General features: G+C 47.2%; 1 protein-coding gene across 3 annotated transcripts in view; it reads left to right on the plus strand.

Annotated features, from left to right (window-relative positions):
* si:ch211-1i11.3 (mitogen-activated protein kinase kinase kinase 5) overlaps positions 1 to 21,535 on the plus strand; it is a 185,793-nt gene that overhangs the window by 132,323 nt on the left and 31,935 nt on the right. For 2 of the 3 annotated variants that reach the window (XM_068006407.1, XM_068006406.1), the window contains exons 21-26: positions 7,112 to 7,277; positions 7,388 to 7,553; positions 11,636 to 11,818; positions 15,316 to 15,421; positions 16,253 to 16,496; positions 20,225 to 20,337. In XM_068006407.1, the coding sequence (XP_067862508.1) occupies positions 7,112 to 7,277; positions 7,388 to 7,553; positions 11,636 to 11,818; positions 15,316 to 15,421; positions 16,253 to 16,496; positions 20,225 to 20,337 (978 nt within the window). Of the gene's footprint in view, positions 1 to 7,111; positions 7,278 to 7,387; positions 7,554 to 11,635; positions 11,819 to 15,315; positions 15,422 to 16,252; positions 16,497 to 20,224; positions 20,338 to 20,979; positions 21,154 to 21,535 lie in introns of all 3 variants that reach the window. The other variant, XR_010967279.1, reaches the window with a different exon arrangement.

The raw sequence follows: 21,535 nt of genomic DNA on the forward strand, positions 1-21,535 counted from the left end.
TTTGGAGGTTACAACAAGATTACAGGAGATGGCTGGTATGGGTGAGGGAGCTTTCACTGTAAGTACTGCCCAGCTCTGTGCCCCACATTTCTTATAGTGTATAGTTTTCTACCGCCATTTATGTGTTCTGAAAAGACTCCGTATGTAATGAGGGCTATAGAAATGTAAGTTGTTTAATTTTTGCGATATGCTGATTTCCAAAGAAAAAGGGAGGGGCTGCCAAATCTAGAGCCCCCTGGATGTCAAGAAGCATTCAGGGTAAGATAAGGCAGAAAAAGAAAGCCTATGATAGACACCGGGAACTCAATACTACGGAAAGCTTAGAGGAGTATACAAAGTGTAGGGGTGAAGTTAAAAAGGAAATGAGGAAAACAAAGAGAGGGCATGAAAAAATATTAGCAGGTAAAATCAAAGAAAACCCAAAGATGTTTTATAAATACATTAAGAGCAAGAATATAACTAAGGAAAGAGTAGGGCCTATTAGAGACCAAGAAGATAAACTATGTGTGAAGGCGGAAGATGTGGGTATGGTTCTTAATGAATACTTTGCATCTGTCTTCACAAAGGAGAGGGATGATGCAGGGATTGAAGTTAAGGAGGAGGAGTGTGAAATATTAGATGGGATAAACATAGTGAGAGAGGAAGTATTCAGGGGATTAGCTTCTTTGAAAGTGGAGAAATCACCAGGGCCGGATGAAATGTATCTCAGGCTGTTAAAAGAAACCAGGGAGGAAATAGCGGAGGCTTTAACAATCATTTTCCAAACTTCACTGGATACAGGCGTAGTGCTGGAGGATGGAGGACTGCTAACGTTGTACCGTTGTTTAAAAAGGGAGCGAAGGATAGACCGAGTAATTACAGGCCAGTCAGTCTAACCTCGGTGGTGGGCAAATTGTTGGAATCAATTCTGAGGGACAGGATAAACTGTCACTTAGAAAGGCACGGAGTAATCAAGGACAGTCAGCACGGATTTGTTAAGGGAAGGTCACGTCTGACTAACTTGATTGAATTTTTCAAGGAGGTGACGAGGATCGATGAGGGTAGCGTAATTGATGTAGACTACATGGATTTTAGCAAGGCTTTTGACAAGGTCCCACCTGGCAGATTGGTCAAAAAAGTAAAGGCCCATGTGATCCAAGGGAATGTGGCAAATTGGATCCAAAATTGTTTCAGTGGCAGGAAGCAAAGGGTAATGGTCGATGGGTGTTTTTGCGACTGGAAGGCTGTTTCCAGTGGGGTGCCGCAGGGCTCGGTACTAGGTCCTTTGCCTTTTATGGTATACATTAACGATTTGGACTTAAACGTAGGGGGCATGATTAAAAAATTTGCAGATGACACAAAGATAGGCCGTGTGGTTGATAGTGAGGAGGAAACCGGTCAGATGGGCAGAAAAGTGGCAAATGGAGTTCAATCCGGAGAAGTGTGAGTTAATGCATTTGGGGAGAGCAAACAAGGCAAGGGAATACACAATAAATGGAAGGATACTGAGAGGTGTAAAGGAAGTGAGGGACCTTGGAGTGCATGTCCACAGATCCCTGAAGGTAGCAGGACAGGTAGATAAGGTGGTTAAGAAGGCATATGGAATACTTTCCTTTATTAGCCGAGGCATAGAATATAAAAGCAGGGATGTTATGCTGGAACTGTATAAAACACTAGTTAGGTCACAGCTTAGGTACTGCGCAGTTCTGGTTACCACATTACAGGAAGGATGTAATTGCACTAGAGAGGGTGCAGAGGAGATTTACAAGGATGTTGCCAGGACTGGAGAATTTTAGCTATGAGGAAAGATTGGATAGGCTGGGGTTGTTTTCCTTGGAACAGAGGAGGCTGAGGGGTGATTTGATTGAGGTGTTCAAAATTATGAGGGGCCTAGATAGAGTGGATAGGAAGGACCTATTTTCCTTATCGGAGGGGTCAATAACCAGGGGGCATAGATTTAAAGTGATTGGTAGAAGGATTAGAGCGGAAATGAGAAAAAAAAATTTCACCCAGAGGGTGGTGGGGGTCTGGAACTCACTGCCTGAGAGGGTGGTAGAGACAGAAACCCTCAACTCATTTAAAAATACCTGGATGTGCACCTGAAGAGCCGTGACCTGCAGGGCTACGGACCAAATGCGGGAAAGTGGGATTGGGCTGGGTGGCTCGTTTCTCAGCCAGCGCGGACACGATGGGCCGAATGGCCTTCTGTGTCGTAAATTTTCTAAGATTCTATGATTCAGGCAGGAGTCGTACTCAGCCACTAAACAGGCCTGGCAGTTCATAACAATGGCGAAAATCCAGTGTCACTGTGCCACTGGCAGGAAGCAGGAGTGCCCGGAGAGAGGAGTGTGCTTTGCTCTGCCGCCTGGTTTTGTGTGATATGCCTGTACTGAGACAGGTCTGTACCCACCTCAGTTAACCAGCAACAAGCCGATCTTGGCCAACACAGGGTTACAGAACAGGACACAGCCTTCAAGCCTGGAAATGGCGTTTCCTGCTATCCTTCCTACAGGAAACTTCCCTGCTCGCCTACATTAACACAGTGCCTCTGCTACAGTGCAGAAGCCCCAACAGATGCTGGACACGTAGTAAATCAGGGAATCCATGTAAGTGATTGAAGCTTACATAAACCAAAAGAGGGAAAGTATTCACTCACATACACACACAAACCTGCACTGTAACACTCTCCCCTCTGAGTCAGAAGATTGTGAGTCCAAGCCTCACTCCAGAGACTTGAGCCCATAATCTAGGCTGACACTCCAGTGCAGTACTGAGGGAGTTCTGCACTGTCAGAGCTGCCGTCTTTCAGATGAGATGTTAAACCGAGGCCCCGTCTGCCCTCTCAGGTGGATGTAAAAGATCCCATGGCACTATTCGAAGAAGAGCAGGGGAGTTCTCCCTGGTGTCCTAGCCAATATTTATCCCTCAGCCAACACCTAAAAAGAGACTATCTGGTCATTTCATGGAATCATAGAATCATGGAAAGGTTACAGCATAGAAGGAGGCCATTTGGCCCATTGAGTCCATGCCGGCTCTATGCAAGAGCAATCCAGCTAGTCCCACTTCCCCGCCCTATTCCCATAGCCCTGCAATTTTTTTTACTTTCAAGTACTTATCCAGTTCCCTTTTGAAGGCCATGATTGAATCTGCCTCCACCACCCCCTTGGGCAGGGCATTCCAGATCATAACCACTCGATGCGTTAAAAAGTTTATCCTCATGTCACCTTTGGTTCTTTTGCCAATCACCTTAAATCTATGTCCTCTTGACCCTTCCGCCAATGGGAACAGTTTCTCTCTATCTACTCTGTCTAGACCCTTCATGATTTTGAATACCTCTATCAAATCTCCTCACAACCTTCTCTGTTCCAAGGAGAACAACCCCAGCTTCTCCAGTCTATCCACGTAACTAAAGTCCCTCATCCCTGGAATCATTCTAGTAAATCTCTTCAGCACCCATTTTAAGGATTTCACATCTTTCCTGATTTGCAGTGCCCAGAACTGGACACAATACTCCAGTTGTGGCCGAACCAGTGTTTTATAAAGGTTCATCATGACTTCCATACTTTTGTACTCGATGCCTCTATTTATAAAGCCCAGGATCCCGTATACTTTTTTAACCACTTTCTCAACCTGCCCTGCCACCTTCAACGATTTGTGCACATATACCCCCAGATCTCTCTGTTCCTGTACCCCTTTTAGAGTTGTGCCCTTTAGTTTATATTGCCTCTCCTCGTTCTTCCTACCAAAATGAATCACTTCGCATTTTTCTGCATTAGATTTCATCTGCCACATGTCCGCCCATGCCACCAGCCTGTCAATATACTCTTGAAGTCTATCACTATCCTCCTCACTGTTTACTACCATTCCAAGTTTTGTGTAATCTGCAAATTTTGAAATCGTGCCTTGTACACCCAAGTCCAAGTCATTAATATATATCAGGAAAAGCAGTGGTCCCAACACTGACCCCGGGGAACACCACTGTAAACCTTCTTCCAGTCCGAAAAACAACGTTCACCAATACTCTCTCTTTCCTGTCACTTAGCCAATTCTGTATCCATGCTGCTATTGCCCCCATTATTCCATGGGCCACAATCTTGATGATAAACCCACCATATGGCACTTTATCAAACGCCTTTTGAAAGTCCATACGCACCACATGAACTGCATTGCCCTCATCTACCCTCTCTGTTACCTCATCAAAAAACTCTATCAGGTTAGTTAAACATGTTTTGCCTTTAACAAATCCATGCTGGCTTTCCCTAATCAATCAACACTTGTCCAAGTGACTGTTAATTCTGTCCCGGATTATCGTTTCTAAAAGTTTCCCCACCACTGAGGTTAAACTGACTGGCCTGTAGTTGCTGGGTTTATCCTTACACCCTTTTTTGAACAAGGGTGTAACATTTGCAATTCTCCAGTCCTCTGGCACAACCCCCGTATCTACGGATGTTTGGAAGATTATGGCCAGCACCTCCGCAATTTCCACCCTTACTTCCCTCAGCAACCTAGGATGCATCCCATCCGGACCGGGTGACTTATCTACTTTAAGTACAGCCAGCCTCACTAGTACCTCTTCTTTATCATTTTTTAGCCCATCCAGAATCTCAACCATATCTTCCTTTACTGAGACTCTGGCAGCATCTTCTTCCTTGGTAAAGACAGATGCAAAGTATTCATTTAGTATCTCAGCCATGCCCTCTGCTTCCATGAGTAGATCTCCTTTATGGACCCTAATCGGCTCCACCCCTCCTCTTACTACCCGTTTACTGTTTACATGCCTGTAGAAGACTTTTGGATTCCCTATGTTGGCCGCCAGTCTATTCTCATACTCTCTCTTTGCCCCTCTTATTTCCTGTTTCACTTCCCCTCTGAACTTTCTGTATTCTGCCAGGTTCTCACTTGTGTTATCAACCTGATATCTGTCGCCCCTTTTTTCTGCTTCATCTTACTCTCTATCTCCTTTGTCATCCAGGAAGCTCTGGCTTTAGTTGCTCTACCTTTCTGCCTCGTGGTAATGTGCCTAGACTGTACCCGAACCATCTCCTCCTTAAAGGCTGCCCACTGTTCAATTACAGTTTTGCCTGCCAATCTTTGATTCCAATTTACCCGGGCCAGATCTGTTCTCATCCCATTGAAATTAGTCCCCCTCCAATTGAGTATTTTTACTTTAGAGTGGTCCGTGTCCTTTTCCATAGCTATTCTAAACCTTATGATACTATGATCACTGCTCCCTAAATGTTCTCCCACTGACACTTGCTCCACTTGGCCCGCCTCATTCCCTGGAACCAAGTCCAGCAATGCCTCCTTCCTCATTGGGTTGGAAACGTACTGGTTAAGAAAGTTATCCTGAACACATTTCAAAAATTCCTCCCCCTTATTATTATTGTTATCCGAGACTATATTAGGATAGTTGAAGTCTCCCGTTATCACCACTCTATAGCTTTTGCACCTCTCTGTAATTTCCCTGCAAATTTGCTCCTCTATCTCCTTCCCACTCGTCGGTGGCCTATAGAATACACCCAGTAGTGTAATGGCACCTCTTTTATTTCTTAACTCTAACCAAATAGATTCTGTCCTTGACCCCTCCAAGACATCCTATCTCTCCAGCACTGCAATATTCTCCTTAATCAATACTGCCACCCCACCTTCCTTCCTTTCCTTCCCTATCTTTCCTGATCACCTTGTATCCAGAATATTTACTACCCAATCCTGCCCTTTTTTGAGCCAGGTCTCCGTTATCACCACGACATCGTATTCCCATGTGGCTATTTGTGCCTGCAGCTCACCAACCTTGTTTACCATGCTTCGTGCGTTTACACACATACACTGCAAACCAGTCTTAGACTTTCTTGTACTCTCTCTTAGTCTGATCCCACCTAATACTGTACTATTACTTGCTCTAGTGCTATCTTTCTCTCCCGATCCTTTGTGCCCCTTATCTCTTTGCTATTTGTGGGACTTTACTGTGCGCAAATTGGCTGCCACGTTTTCCTACATTACAAAAGTATTTCATTGGCTGTGAAGCGCTTTGGGACGTCCTGAGGATGTGAAAAGTGCTGTAGAAATGCAAGTCTTTTTTCTTTTCACTGACCTTCTTGGAGTTGTGATGTGGAGATGCCGGTGATGGACTGGGGTTAACAATTGTAAACAATTTTACAACACCAAGTTATAGTCCAACGATTTTATTTTTAATCCCACAAGCTTTGGGGGGCTTTCCCCTTCCTCAGACACTGCCTGAGGAAGGGGAAAGCCCCCGAAAGCTTGTGGGATTAAAAATAAAATCGTTGGACTATAACTTGGTGTTGTAAAATTGTTTACAATTCTTGGAGTTGCTAATAGCTGCAGTAATACCAATTTCCTGCTGGTGGTGCTGTTGAGCAGGCTGGATACCCAATGGCCATCAGTCTTACTGCTGCACCCACACGTCATCATAGCACCATCTGCAGGTACTCGGTGTCACTGCAGCACTGACCCAACTCAACTCAGTGGTGGCATTCTCGCCTCTGAATCACAAGACCGTGGTTTCAAGCCCCACTCCGGAGGCCTGAGCACATAATCTAGGCTGGCGCTGCAGTGCAGTACTGAGGGAGTGCTACACTGTCAGAGGTGTCGTCCTTTGGATGAGCTGTTAAACTGAGGCCCCGTCTCCCGGTTCAGGTGGATGTAAAAGATCCCGTCGTACTATTCGAAGAACAGCAGGGGAGTTCTCCCAGTATTCTAGCCAATGTTTGTTCCTCGACTGACACCACTAAAAACAGATTATCAAGGCATTATCTCATTGCTGTTTGTGGGATCTTACTGTGTGCAAATTGGCTACCGTGTTTCCTAAATTGCAACAGTGACTACACTTCAAGAAAGTACTTCATTGGCTGTGACGTGCTAGGGGATGTCCTGAGGACATGAAAGTTGTTATATAAATGCAAGACCTTTCTCAACTCATTGCAACGCTCTATATCCTGTTTCCAGCCAATCTCCAGACATTTTGGGACCTCAGCTGACTTCTAGAGTGTTTTCTGTGACTGTGCAATCTTTAATCTCCTTAACCCATTGGCTCTTACAGCAGAGCATTGCTTGAACATGCTCTTCCTTTAATTGTTTCAAAAGAATTGATTAGGATCTCTTCTTTATAAAGGTGAGTTTTATCACAGTCTGTCGGTTCCTGCGACAGGACCCCTCAAGGATGGCAGTGAGGGCAGACAACCCTTGGACTTCAGACACAACGTCCCCTTCCTGTCTCGAAGCTGCTCGAACCCAGGCCTGTCCATCAAATGCAGCTCGCCAAAACAGGAGTTTCTGAGGTAACGTCTCATCTTTAGTACCTGTCGTAACTACTTTACACGGCGAGAAATGGCGTCACTTGATGTACCCGGGATTGTTTTAATAGCTATTCCTGTATTCCTTCTCCCAGCGTGCCTGAGGAGCAGGTGGACGATTTCAGCATCCCTTCCTCACCGGAAGAAAACGCCGGACTATTCCTGTTAAAGAAGGACAGCGAGCGCAGGGCTACGCTGTTCAAGATACTGACAGAGGACTGCGAAACTGTGGTCCAGAACATTCTAGAAGCCCAGGCTCAGGTACGCAAAATATTTCTCCTGAGGTAAATAACTGACGGATTATACACATACTGGATGTGAGTGACAGCATTCATCTGAACGGGACTGATCTGGGAAGTCTATGTGCTAGGTTTATATCTCCCCAATGTGCAATGTGTGGATGGTGAGCTTTGCTCATCAACAAGCTGAGGCCCATTCCATTGAGCTGTTTTTCCTTTGGCTATTTTTTTACTATTTGGTGAATTTATATGTTGATCACGGTGAGAGATGTCAGTGCTGGAGATGAGAACTCTTTCCACTTTTTGCATCCAGTGTCAGCAGTGAAAACTCCTGATCCAAGTACACCAAAGATTACATGCAGAGTAAATCCCCTGCTTTCTGCACCTCCCCATCAAGTAGTCAGGACAGAGCAGTTTGCATGATTAGCGCCCCAGCCACAGGACCCAATAGCCACCCCCTCCATCACTAGCGCACTGTGGCCGCAGTATGTGCGATCTACAGGATGCATTGCAGCAACTCGCCTAGCCCACTTTGATGGTCCACCAAAAGGCTGTGGATACTGAGGGACAATTGGAGCTTTCAAGACAGAGATCGATAGATTGTTGTTTGGCGAGAGTATCGAGGGATATGGAACTAAGGCAGATAAATGGAATTGAGGTACAGACCAGCCATGATCTAATTGAATGGCGGAGCAAGCTCGAGGGGCTGAATGGCATCCTCCTGTTCCTGTGTTCCTATAGCATCTCCTTCCCCTGTGACCTCTACCACCATGGAGGTCAAGAGCAGCAATGTCACCTCCAAGTTCCCCTCCTGACTTGGACATCTATCGCTGTTTCTTCATCATCATCGCGGTCAAACATTCTGGGCGCACAAGAACTGCGACGGTTCAAGGAGAAGGCCCACCACCAGCTTCTAGGGCTGGGTAATAAATGCGGCCATGCCAAGTGTTGCCCACATCCCGTGAATAAATAAAGTGCATTCCCAGGCCAGACTAGCATGTGTTAGACGCAGAGTTGAGTGTTCCTGGACCCCAATATCTCAAGCCCAACCTAAGATGAAGATCCTATACAGTAAGTGTGTATACTTCCATATCCCACAGCAGTCGCCCTTATGGCCTCTCTAAGTGAGACTTATGCAGAGTTATGGGCGGCTTTCTACTGTAGGCCGATGCTGAGTTGAGACTGGCCAAACTCCTTTAACGTAGGATCCTTGCACTCGGCAGAGGGGAGACTTTCATCCCATCCGTATTCTAACCCAGTGCACTATCCGGTCCTCTGATGGACCCCTCAAGGTACTTTAGTAAATGTTGTACCTGGTCTGTGTTGAATTAGCTGATTTCAGGGATGTCCTGGTGTTCATGGCTCGGTTACAAGATTACACGTTGCCTTTATAGCTGATCCATCATGGGGGAACCACTCATACTTGTTATTTCTTTCACTCAGTCAATTTCCTCTCATTTTCCTCTCTTATTCTCCTCTAATTTTAGTGGTGCATGAAGCATCCTGACCATATGGCACAAGCTAGATGGACCAGCTGGTGTTTTCCTGGTCCGATGTTTTCAAATGATTGTAACTCCTTTGTTGCCGGGAAGCGAAGGATTAAGTTGGATTGTTTGTTTGGGGTAGTGATGCTGGTGGGCAGACGTTCAAGCACGGAACGTCAAAGCACCAACATACGAACAATGATGGACAGGAAAAGACTCTGGTCGATCCATCCTGTCCCACACAACTGCAATGTCATGTGCATCACAATATACATACGCCCCACCCCACCCGAATCCATGTGATCTCCTGGGAGAGGTGAAAAAACAGATTAAAAACCCAGGCCAATTTGGGAAAAATAATCTAGGAACTTTCTCTCCAATTCCCTTAGGCGATCGAAACTAGTCCAGGAGATCACTCTGGCCCTGATAATTCTATGTAGTATCTACCCTTTTGTACGAGGTGATCAGCCGGAAACTGGTCCAGCTCTCGCTTGAGACTCAGTGTCCACAGCACGAGCCGACAGCCTGTTCCACAGGTCCACTATTCCCTGGGGGAAAAAAACACCTCCTGAGATCTAACCTCGATCTGACCTTATACAACTTAAAATCATGACCCCTGATCCTCCCTAACCTATTTTTTTTTTATTCGTTCATGGGATGTGGGCGTCGCTGGCGAGGCCAGCATTTATTGCCCATCCCGAATTGCCCTTGAGAAGGTGGTGGTGAGCCGCCTACATAAACACAATCTATTCCCGTCATCATCTTATAAACCTCGATCAGATCGCACCTAAGTCTACGCCTCTCTAAAGTGTAGAGTCCCAGTTCTTTTAGCCTATCTTGATAACTGAGATGCTTTAAACTGGGAATTAGTCTAGTGGCCCTCCTCTGCACCCTTTCCAAAGTCTCAATATCACCCACCATGTGAGGAGACCAAAACTGGACACAGTATTGCAACTGAGGCCTGGCCAAGGTCTGGTACAAGGACAACTTAGTATACTTAGCTTTATAATTGTCGTGGAGTACTGTGTGCAGTTTTGGTCTCCTTACCCAAGGAAGGATACTCTTGCCTTAGAGGGGGTGCAACGAAGGTTCACTGGATTGATTCCTGGGATGAGAGGGTTGTCCTGTGAGGGGAGATTGAGTAAAATAGGCCTATACTCTCTGGAGTTTAGAAGAATGAGAAATGATCTCATTGAACATTGATTCTAAGAGTGCTCAACAGGGTAGATGCTGAGAGGCAGTTTCCCCTGGCTGGAGAGTCTAGAACTAGGCGTCATAGTCTCAGGATAAGGGGTCGGCCATTTAGGAGGAATTTCTTCCCTCAGAGGGTCGTGAATATTTGGAATTCTCTACCCCAGAGTTGTTGAGAATATTCAAGACTGCGATCAATAGATTTTTGGACTCTAAGGGAATCAAGGGCTATGGGGAGTGGGCGGGAAAGTGGAGTTGAGGTCGAAGATCAGCCAAAATCTTATTGAATGTTGGAGCAGGCTCGAGGGGCTGTATGGCCTACTCCTGCTCCTATTTCTTATGTTCTTATGTTCCCTATAAATGCACCCAACACCCTATTTGCTCTACCTATCGCTTCAGGGCATTGCTTATGAATCTTTAGAGATCTATGCACTAGAACAGCCAAATCTTTATCTTTCTTCACCTGCTCTAATGCTTTTCCCTGAAGAGTGTGTGTCACTCAAGGTCAGGGCACCACGTCAGCTGTCCCTCGTGATTCTCCAGTCTTGTCCATCTTTTGGATGAGACATTAAACCGAGGCCCCGTCTGCCCTCTCAGGTGGATGTAAAAGATCCCATGGCACTATTTTGAAGAAGAACAGGGAGATCCCCCCGATGTCCTGGCCAATATTTATCCCTCAACCAACATCACTGAAACAGATTATCTGTAAGGAATCTTACAACACCAGGTTATAGTCCAACAATTTTATTTTAAAATCACAAGCTTTCGGAGATTATCCCCTTCGTCAGCTGGCGAAGGGGATAATCTCCGAAAGCTTGTGATTTTAAAATAAAATTGTTGGACTATAACCTGGTGTTGTAAGATTCCTTACATTTGTCCACCCCAGTCCATCACCGGCATCTCCACATCACAGATTATCTGGTCATTTATCTCATTGCTGTTTGTGGGATCTTGCTGTGCGTAAATTGACCTCTGCATTTCCTACATTACAACAGTGACTGCGCTTCAAAAGTGTTTCATTGGCTGTAATGCGCTTTGGGACGTCCTGAGGTCATGAAAGGCGCTATAGCAATGCAAGTCTTTTTATCCGGCGTATTAGGGAGTGGTAGTGAGCTCAGCCTGAAGCTTTCCCTTCAGGAATGGGCGAAAAGTCAGAATATTGCCCCCTCAGACATCCTCTCACACACAGATAGATGGCCATCTATCTGCTCCTTCTTTGTGGATGCTAACAGGGTGCATGACTTGTGAGGAGCCTGGAACAAAAGCAGGGCACTCAAAATCTGTCTCATATTGGGCCAAACAGAAAGCAAGGTAAAAAAAAATCAGCTTTTGAAATCTACTGAACTTTGACGCTGGGTCTGGTTCATGTCGTTTCTTGCGATGCTCCCACGCAGTTCATGCAATTTTATTCCTTCCTTTTTGAAACCAGAACTCTGAATCCAAGTTAACATGTGGACATGTGCGACAGCTGGTCACCTGTCTGAAGAACTACATTCGATCGCCGGACCAGAAGCTGATTGTCAACGTCTTGTCCAGCCTGAAGACAGAGCTACACTTTGACAAGGGGGCTCTCAACGAGATCCAGATCGTGATCCTCAGCTTCCAAGACGCTGTAAGTGTGAGCTCAGTGAGGCAGACACAAGGGGCACGATTTTTACACGGAGCCGGGAAGGGAGCGGGGGGGAGATAATCGGATGCGAAACCCGCAAATGAAGTGGGCGGGGCGCAATGTGTGATCGCAACTTTAATGAGGGCAGTAAATGTTAGTTCCGGGTCTCACGCCCGGCGGCCAGCCTGGTGGACGGGCGGGAATCGGAGAGAAGGGAGGGAGAGATCGTGGGCCGTGGAGGACATGGCTGGGGGTGCGGGGGTGGTGGTGGTGGTGCTGGAAAAGGCCGCCAGAAGATCTGAGGACACTGTGAGGAAGATCGGAGGTCGGGAGGAGTCGGAGGTATGGAGGGATCTTGGCCATCGGTGGGGGGGGGGGGGCCTGTCGGACATACACAAAAAATCAAGTGCCTCAAGTGTTTAAAGTTCCTAAATTGCCCCTTTAAGTATCAGCCCGCCGGCTTTAAGTGGGGACGGGACTTCCAAGTGTACTGGGACACTGTGTACTGGGACACTGTGTACTGGGACACTGTGTACTGGGGCACTGTGTACTGGGATACTGTGTACTGGGGCACTGTGTACTGGGGCACTGTGTACTGGGGCACTGTGTACTGGGGCACTGTGTACTGGGACACTGTGTACTGGAGAACTGTGTACTGGGACACTGTGTACTGGGGCACTGTGTACTGGGGCACTGTGTACTGGAGCACTGTGTACTGGGGCACTGTGTACTGGGACACTGTCTACTGGGGCAGTGTGTACTGGGGCAGTGTGTACTGGGGCAGTGTGTACTGGGGCAGTGTGTACTGGGGCAGTGTGTACTGGGGCACTGTGTACTGGGACACTGTGTACTGGGGCACTGTGTACTGGGGCACTGTGTACTGGGGCACTGTACTGGGGCACTGTGTACTGGGATACTGTGTACTGGAGCAGTGTGTACTGGGGCACTGTGTACTGGGACACTGTACTGGGGCACAGTTTACTGGGGCACAGTGTACTGGGGCACAGTGTACTGGGGCACAGTGTACTGGGGCAGTGTGTACTGGGGCAGTGTGTACTGGGGCAGTGTGTACTGGGGCAGTGTGTACTGGGGCAGTGTGTACTGGGGTACTGTGTACTGGGACACTGTGTACTGGGACACTGTGTACTGGGGCACTGTGTACTGGGACACTGTGTACCGGGGCACTGTGTACCGGGGCACTGTGTACTGGGACACTGTACTGGGGCACTGTACTGGGGCACTGTGTACTGGGACACTGTACTGGGGCACTGTGTACTGAGGGCCTGTGCACTGGGATACTGTGTACTGGAGCAGTGTGTACTGGGGCACTGTGTACTGGGACACTGTACTGGGGCACAGTGTACTGGGGCACTGTGTACTGGGGCAGTGTGTACTGGGGCAGTGTGTACTGGGGCAGTGTGTACTGGGACACTGTGTACTGGGACACTGTGTACTGGGACACTGTGTACTGGGACACTGTGTACTGGGACACTGTACTGGGGCACTGTGTACTGGGGCATTGTGTACTGGGGCACTCTGTACTGGGACACTGTACTGGGGCACTGTGTACTGGGGCAGTGTGTACTGGGGCAGTGTGTACTGGGCACTGTGCACTGGGGCACTCTGTACTGGGGCAGTGTGTACTGGGGCAGTGTGTACTGGGCACTGTGCACTGGGGCACTGTGTACTGGGGCACTCTGTACTGAGGGACTGTGCAATGGGGCACTGTGTACTGGGACACTGTACTGGGGCACTGTGCACTGGGACACTGTGTACTGGGACACTGTGTACTGAGGGCCTGTGCACTGGGATAATGTGTACTGGAGCAGTGTGTACTGGGGCACTGTGTACTGGGACACTGTACTGGGGCACTGTGTACTGGGGCACTGTGTACTGGGACACTGTACTGGGACATTGTATTGGGGCACTGTGTACTGGGGCACTGTGTACTGGGACACTGTACTGGGACATTGTATTGGGGCACTGTGTACTGGGGCACTGTGTACTGGGACACTGTACTGGGACATTGTATTGGGGCACTGTGTACTGGGGCACTGTGTACTGGGACACTGTACTAGGGCACTGTGTACTGGGACACTGTACTGGGACATTGTATTGGGGCACTGTGTACTGGGGCACTGTGTACTGGGACACTGTACTGGGACATTGTATTGGGGCACTGTGTACTGGGGCACTGTGTACTGGGACACTGTACTGGGACATTGTATTGGGGCACTGTGTACTGGGACACTGTACTAGGGCACTGTGTACTGGGACACTGTACTAGGGCACTGTGTACTGAGTTTGCTGACCTCACCCTGGGGCAGCAGTGAGGGTTCTACAGTGGGCCGGGGTTTCTGCTCCTGATCGCTGTCCGGTGACTCCCGTTGAAAGTGCACGGATGTGGGGTGAGAGCAGGGTCAGGATCAGTTGTGATTGGCCCGCCTGCAATGGCCAATAGGCTCGCTATGGGAAGGTACCGGCGGGCCGCTGGGGGATGTGGAACCATATCCCAGCATGCACTCGTACCTGAAGGAGGGAAAGGCAAAATCATTGGAGGAAAAAAACAGAGGCTGGAGTGAAGCTCGAATAGATAATGAGGACAGTATGAGCCATATAGTGGTGGTATAGCCCATGACACCCTGCAGCTAACTGGTGTTATGTTATATAATATGCAGAGGTCACAGTATTATTGTACTTACAATTACCCACAGTAATCCTCTCCTGGACATGTGACTGAATAATGAGGGAGGGGCAGCAAGAGCATTAATGATAAAGTTATCACATCCCAGGAAAGACCAGAGAAGGGTGTTGGGGGGACGGGGGGCAACGGAGGGGCAGAAAAAAATCCACAAAGACAACAACTTGTATTTATATAGCACCTTTAACATCGCAAACCGTCCTGAGGCGCTTCACAGGAGCAACTATCAAAAATTAACATTAAATATTAGGACAATAGTGACCAAAAGCTTGGTCAAAGAGGAAGGTTTTAAGGAGCGTCTTAAAGGAGGAGAGAGAGTTAGAGAGGTGGAGAGGTTTAGAGAGGGAATTCCAGAGCTTAGGGCCCAGACGGCTGAAGGCACGGCCGCCAATGGTGGAGCGAAGGAGGTCGGGGATGTGCAAGAGATCAGAATTGGAGGAGCGCAGAGTTCTCGGAGTGTTGTAAGGCTGGAGGAGGTTACAGAGATAGGGAGGGGCGAGGCCATGGTGGGATTTGAACACAAGGATGAAAATTTTAAAATCGCGGCGTTGCGGGACCGGGAGCCAATGTAGGTCAGTGAGCACAGGGGTGACGGGAGAATGGGACTTGGTGCGAGTTAGGATACGGGCAGCAGAATTTTGAATGAGCTCAAGTTTACGGATGTTGGAAGACGGGAGGCCGGCCAGGAGAGTCTAAAACCTTTTGAACTATGTATTGTCCTTAAGATTTCAGTGGGGACCTTTGCCAGCTCACACAGGGAGCTACTTCCTCCCTTATTAATGGGGGTTTTTCCTTCTAGGTGAAAAAAGTCCTGCGACTCCACCAGATTAAACCACACTGGATGTTTGCCCTGGACAACATCATTCGCAAGGCCATGCAGATTGCCTTTACCATTCTAATCCCAGGTACGTGGCAGAGCCGCTGGGTCATGGTAAGTGTGAGCTCCTCCATTGCAAGCAGCTGCTTCCTCCCAGACATTGCATCTCAAAGTAGAATTTATTTGTTAGCTACCCCAGTACTGGTGAATCCTTGGACAAAGCAGCTCCCCTGCCCCCACAGTGAGCACGAGGGGGTGCAGAGCCTCTATGGGTTGGGGTACTCCCATCCCATTCAGAGTCCCAGCCTCAGTGGATGCTTGAACCCAGCTAACCCTGCACTGGCGAGTTGTACCAGCTCCTGCCTGATACTGCCACACAGGGGACCTCAGAGGGACAAAGCTTCCGTCTGTGAGGGTAGAAGGATTGACTGGGATCACTGTAGCAATCTTGTAAAATCCATCTCTGACCCCTTAGGAAATATACTCAATGTACAATTGTTAGAGATGCTTTGCACAATTGATTGTAATATCTGTCACCACCAATAATTCAAACAAACGGAAGTCTTCAATGTCAGCTGTGGCTCAGTTTGTTCACTCTTGCCTCCAAGTCAGAAGGTCATGGGTTCAAGCCCCCACTCCAGAGACTTGAGCACACAATCTAGGCTGACACTCAGTACGGAAGGAGTGCTGCACTGTTGGAGGAGCCGCCTTTCGGATGAGACCTGTCTTCTCAGGTGGATATAAAAGATGTACATCCACCTGAGGATGCAGGGAGAACCCCCCTCCCCCCCCCCCCGCTCTCAAAGAAGAGCAGGGGGAGGTTCTCAGCACCTTGAGGAGAAGTGGGGAGAAAGTTTAACGGAGGGGGCGGAAAAGAAACTTCCCTGACACGGTCTCGTACTTTGATTTTCTTCCTCAGAACTGAGGCTGCAGTTACAGGCGTCCTTTGATCAAGAGACAGACGAACAAGGCACGGACAACATTCCGGGAAAGTGGAGCAGGAGTGACGCCGACATGAAGGAACCAGAAGCACTGGAGCTGCAGAACGATGGGGCAGGAACCTCGGGCGTGAGCACGCTCAGTCGCTCAGTGTCCCATGATTCCCAACAAAACACCTGCCCTCTTATCATGCAGCTCAGCCGACTGAGGACAGAAACAAGCCGGTATGGACATTGGGGCTGTTGGTCGAAGGAATGATCAAAATGAATAATTACGTAGTGACAAAGAGTGAAATCTGCTTTATAAACCTTACTGTTGTCTATGTTTGCTGCCTTATGAACACAGGAACAGGAGGAGGCCATTCAGCCCCTTGAGCCCGTTCCACCATTCATTTAGATCATGGCTGATCAGTACCTCAACTCCATTTACCCGCCTTTGCTCCAGATCCCTCGATACCTTATCCAACAAAAATCTATCGATCTCAGTCTTGAAAGCTCCAATTGACCCCCAACATCCACAGCATTTTGGGGGAGGGAGAGTTCCAGATTTCTATTACCCTTTGTGTGAAAAAGTGCTCCCCACCAAAGGAAATAGTTTCTCTGTATCTACCCGATTGAACATTTTGAACACCTCGATTGGATCATCTCTCAATCTTCTATACTCAAGGGAATACAAGTCAAGTTTATGCAAGCTGTCCTCATAATTTAACTCCCTAAGCCGCAGTATCATTCTGGGCCTTCTATTCAGAGCGAACATGAAGGTACAATGCATACGTCATATTTTATCACATCCCTACGAGTGATACTCCCCGAACACTCCGTCTGATGACATTCACCCCACTTCACCAAACGGAGTGATCCTGTGTACAGTGTCGTTTCGAGAACAAAGCAAAAGTAGCAGGACCAGCCCTGAATCCATCTCCCCATGAGAGCTCCCTTTACTGTTGTGTCAGCAGGTCACAAGTCAATAAAGTGTCACATTATTTTAAAACCAGCTTTTTCCCCACGTTTGAAGGGAATGTTATTGTGCACGTCTGAAAGTGCCATAATTCACCAGTCACATCGATACAACGACACCCCTGCTACCCACATGATATCCTCTGTATAACATGCTCCTCAGGAGCTGGTCTCCTTGGGTTAGTGACTTCAACGCTGCATCATTTTCCTGAGGACAGGTCGCATAAACTTGGCTCGTCTTCCCTTGAGTTTAGAAGATTGAGGAGTGATCTGACCGAGAGGTTTGAAATGTTAAAGAGATTCGATAGGGTAGAAAAAGAGAAACTATTTCCTCTAGTGGGAGAATCAAGAACAAGGGGGCACAATCTTTAAATTAGAGCTGGGCCATTCGGGAGTGAAATCAGGAAGCACTTTTTCACACAGAGGGCAGTAGAAATCTGGAACAAAAGGATGTGGGTGCTGGGTCAATTGAAATTTTAAAGTCTGAGATGGATAAATTTTTGTTGGGTAAAGATATCAAGGTGTATGGATCAAAGACGGCTAAATAGAGTTGAGGTGCAGATCAGCCATAATCTAATTGAATGGCAGAGCAGGCCCGAGAGGCTGAATGGCCCACTCCTGTTCCTAATGTTCCTAAGTTCCTTTGACAGCAACACATTTTAAACGCTAACTCTTGGTTAATTGACCTACACTGTGGTCACTTGCCCATGGGTCAGTCAGGGAACACAGAGCTAACTGTGATCAGGCTGTTTAATAAACCAGAGGACGGTCAATTTGGCTGCTGCAGCGGGGGAGGGGTGGACTGTCACAACTTAGTGGCTCAGGGGGAAGGGAGTGACCTGCAGTGACCTCAATAACGTTGGATTCTTAACTCTGTACCCATTCAGAGGGTCATAATTAGCTTCATCACTATGGCAACTCTCTGTTTGCCTTCTCCTTGCGGCAAAGGGAATTCATGTCAGCATAAATATGAGGCCGCTTTAGAAATTGATAAATGATACATATAAGAATTTTACTAGTTTGTTGCAGCAGTTGTCATGGAAACCGTGAGCTGTGATCTGTCCACTATTTGATCTGATAGTAAGTAATTCAAAGAGTAACAGTGGTAAAGAGGCTGTGTTAGTGACCGACTGTACTCGTCAGTCCACCCCATTCTCTGTGAATCTGAGCCTCTGAGACTATCCTAATCCAATGAGGGTGTTCCTATGAGGCTAATCTATTCCAGTGAGGGTAGTCCTACGAGACTATTCTATTCCGTGATGATAGTCCATTCCCCTGATTATTCCCCAACCCAGTGAGACTGATGAATTGAAGCCGCACACCAGGCAGTGATTCATATGTACGCCAGGCAGTGATTGTTAGAGATTTCAAATTCACCTGTACACCAAGTAGGGTTGCCAATCCTCCAGGATTGCCCTGGAGCCTCTGGGAATTAAACATTAATCTTCAGGACACTGCTGCAAGCAACCTGGGAGAAAAAGCATTGGTGGTTGGAGGCAGGAGGTCACATGATAACTCGAGGACTATGTCCAACCAGAGTTGGCAACCCTCACACCAGTCAGTGCTTGTTAGGGATTTCAAATTCAAGTGTACATCAGGCAATGATTGTTAGGGATTTCAAATTCACGTGTACACCTGTCAGTGATTGTTAGGGATTTTGAATTCACGTGTACACCAGTCAGTGATTGTTAGGGATTTTGAATTCACGTGTACACCAGTCAGTGATTGTTAGGGATTTTGAATTCACATGTACACCAGTCAGTGATTGTTAGGGATTTAGAACTCAAATGTACACCAGTCAGTGATTGTTAGGGATTTAGAACTCAAATGTACACCAGTCAGTGATTGTTAGGGATTTCGTATTCACATGTACACCAAGCAGTAACTGTTAGTGTTTCTGTGTTCACATGTACACCAGGCAGGAATTGTTAGGATTTCTGAATTCACGTGTACACCAGGCAGTGATCCATGTGTACACCAGGTGGGGGAAATTCCAAAACTAGCCAGTGTCTCATGACTTGTTAAACTGGTTATTGTAAATCTCATAACTACAGATTTGACTCAAGAAATAATTACTTCCACATGAAAAGGCCAAATTAAAAGCTCTCTTGTTTTCAGTCTAATTGACAATGCCCGTCTGTAAACGCTGCGATCATTAGTGTCACACAGTAAAGGTCCCTCTGCACTGTCTTAGGGTCAAGTACAATCACAGGTCAGATGTAGGTGTTAGTTCAAATTATACTGCCCCAATGAGATATTTCAGTCCCAGCCTCAGAGGAGCACATCTTACTGCTCCAGTATCACACATCCACTTGTAAAATTATCCTATTATCTGGTCTGGGGTTTATATTTCATCAGATTCTGAAATTTCTGGATGTGAATTGTGCGATTGAAAACCAGCAGAAGACTAAACCCCAAGATTTTTGAAAACTTTTAAACTATTTTTATACCGTTACCCATCCTGCACCTTGTGTTCAAATCCTTCCATGGCCTCGCCCCTCCCTATCTCTGTGACCTCGTCCAGCCCTACAACCCTCCGAGATATCTGCGCTCCTCCAATTATGGCCTCCTGCACATTCCCGATTTTCATCGCTGCACCATTGGCGGCCGTGCCTCCAGCTGTCTCGGCCCTAAGCTCTGGAATTCCCTCCCTAAACCTCTCAGCCTCTCTAGCTCTCTCTCCTCCTTTCAATCGCTCCTTAAAACCTACCTCTTTGACCAAGCATTTGGTCACCTGTCCTAACTTCTTTGTCTCGGTGTCAAATTTTGTCTGATAATGCTCCTGTGAAGTGCTTTGGGACGTTTTGTTATGTTAAAGGCGTTGTCTAAATACAAGTTGACTTCTGGGAGAGGGCTAAGTGAGGACGTGCATTGCCCTTTGGGCCTGCTCTCGCATGGATCCTGGCAATGGGCTGCGGAATGGTGAATAGGGGGAAGGGTTGAGAATTAGCCAAATATGCAACCTCTGTTAATTTACTGGGCCTTCTACTTTGCAGCCTTCTGGAAGAACTTGCAGAGAAAGAGAGAGAATGCAAACAGCTACTGTTACAAGCCCTCCGTCAGAAGAACCATGACATTGAGTCACTACAAAAAAGATCAGGACCCATGGGTAAGTGCGAGAGTCAGAAAACAGCCAACGATTACTGGTGGAATACCAGAAGGACAGAGGCATGTTTGGTCCTTTCTGGTTCGAGGATTGTTGAAAATAGACCAAGTGCCCCCCATGCTAGTGTAATCCATCTGTTGGCCAGCCATCATTTTGCTTTACTGGTCGCATTGGGAGGCAATGGTTGGGTAGCACTTTGTAGTGCCAGTGTGAAATGAAACAGAGTGTTAAGGGCCATCTTTCCTCAAATGGAAAACCCCTGATTTCAGCTATGCTACTGTGGGGGGTGGGGCGAGGAGGGAAGGTAAATCAGGAGGGTAGGACCCACCTTATTGGATGAAATGTTGGCAGAGACCTGAGAACTGATCATCCTCTTGGTCAGGGAACTGTGTGTCACCCAGGAAGAACCAAGAGTAATTTGTCCCATTCCTCAGTGCAGTATTGAAGGAATGCTGCACTGTCAGAGGTGCCGTCTTTCAGATGAGATGTTAACCAAAGCCCCGTTTGCACTCTCAGCTGGACATAAAAGAGCCTACGACACTTTTTTTGAGGAAGAGCAGGGGAATTCTCCCCGGTGTCCTGGCCAATGTTCATCCTTCAACCAACATCACTAAAACAGATTGTCTGGTTATTATGTCATTGCAGTTTGTGGGAGCTTGCTGTGCGCAAATTGGCTGCCGCATTTCCAACATTGCAACAGTGACTACACTTCAAAAGTAATTCTTTGGCTGTGAAGTCTTTGAGATGTCCCGAGGATATGGAAGATGGTATATGAATGCAAGCTGTTTCATCCTTTAAGAGCAAGTGGGCAAAAAATGGGTGAGCAGAATGAAAAGCTTGCGATAAGGTCAAAGCCATGCTAAGATATTTTTCTAAAAATTCAACAAAAGTATACCATTTTGTACAAGACCTTGGTTAGGCCTCAGTTAGAATACTAGGCCCAGTTTTGGTCCTCTCATATGGTGAGGAATAATGACTTTGGAAAGGGTGCAGCTGACGGCCACATGATTAATTGCCAGTTTAAAACACCTCAGTTACCCAGATAAGCTCAACAAACTTGGTCTCTGTACTTTAGAGAAGCATAGACTTAGGGATGATTTCGAGGTTTATAAAATAATGAAACGGCTAGATTGCGTTTATGTTGACCGATTATTTCAACTGCATAGGTTGGGGAGGACCGGGGGGTTACGCTTACAAGTTA

The sequence above is a fragment of the Heptranchias perlo genome, chromosome 26 (assembly GCF_035084215.1).
Source record: "Heptranchias perlo isolate sHepPer1 chromosome 26, sHepPer1.hap1, whole genome shotgun sequence".
NCBI lineage: Eukaryota > Metazoa > Chordata > Chondrichthyes > Hexanchiformes > Hexanchidae > Heptranchias > Heptranchias perlo.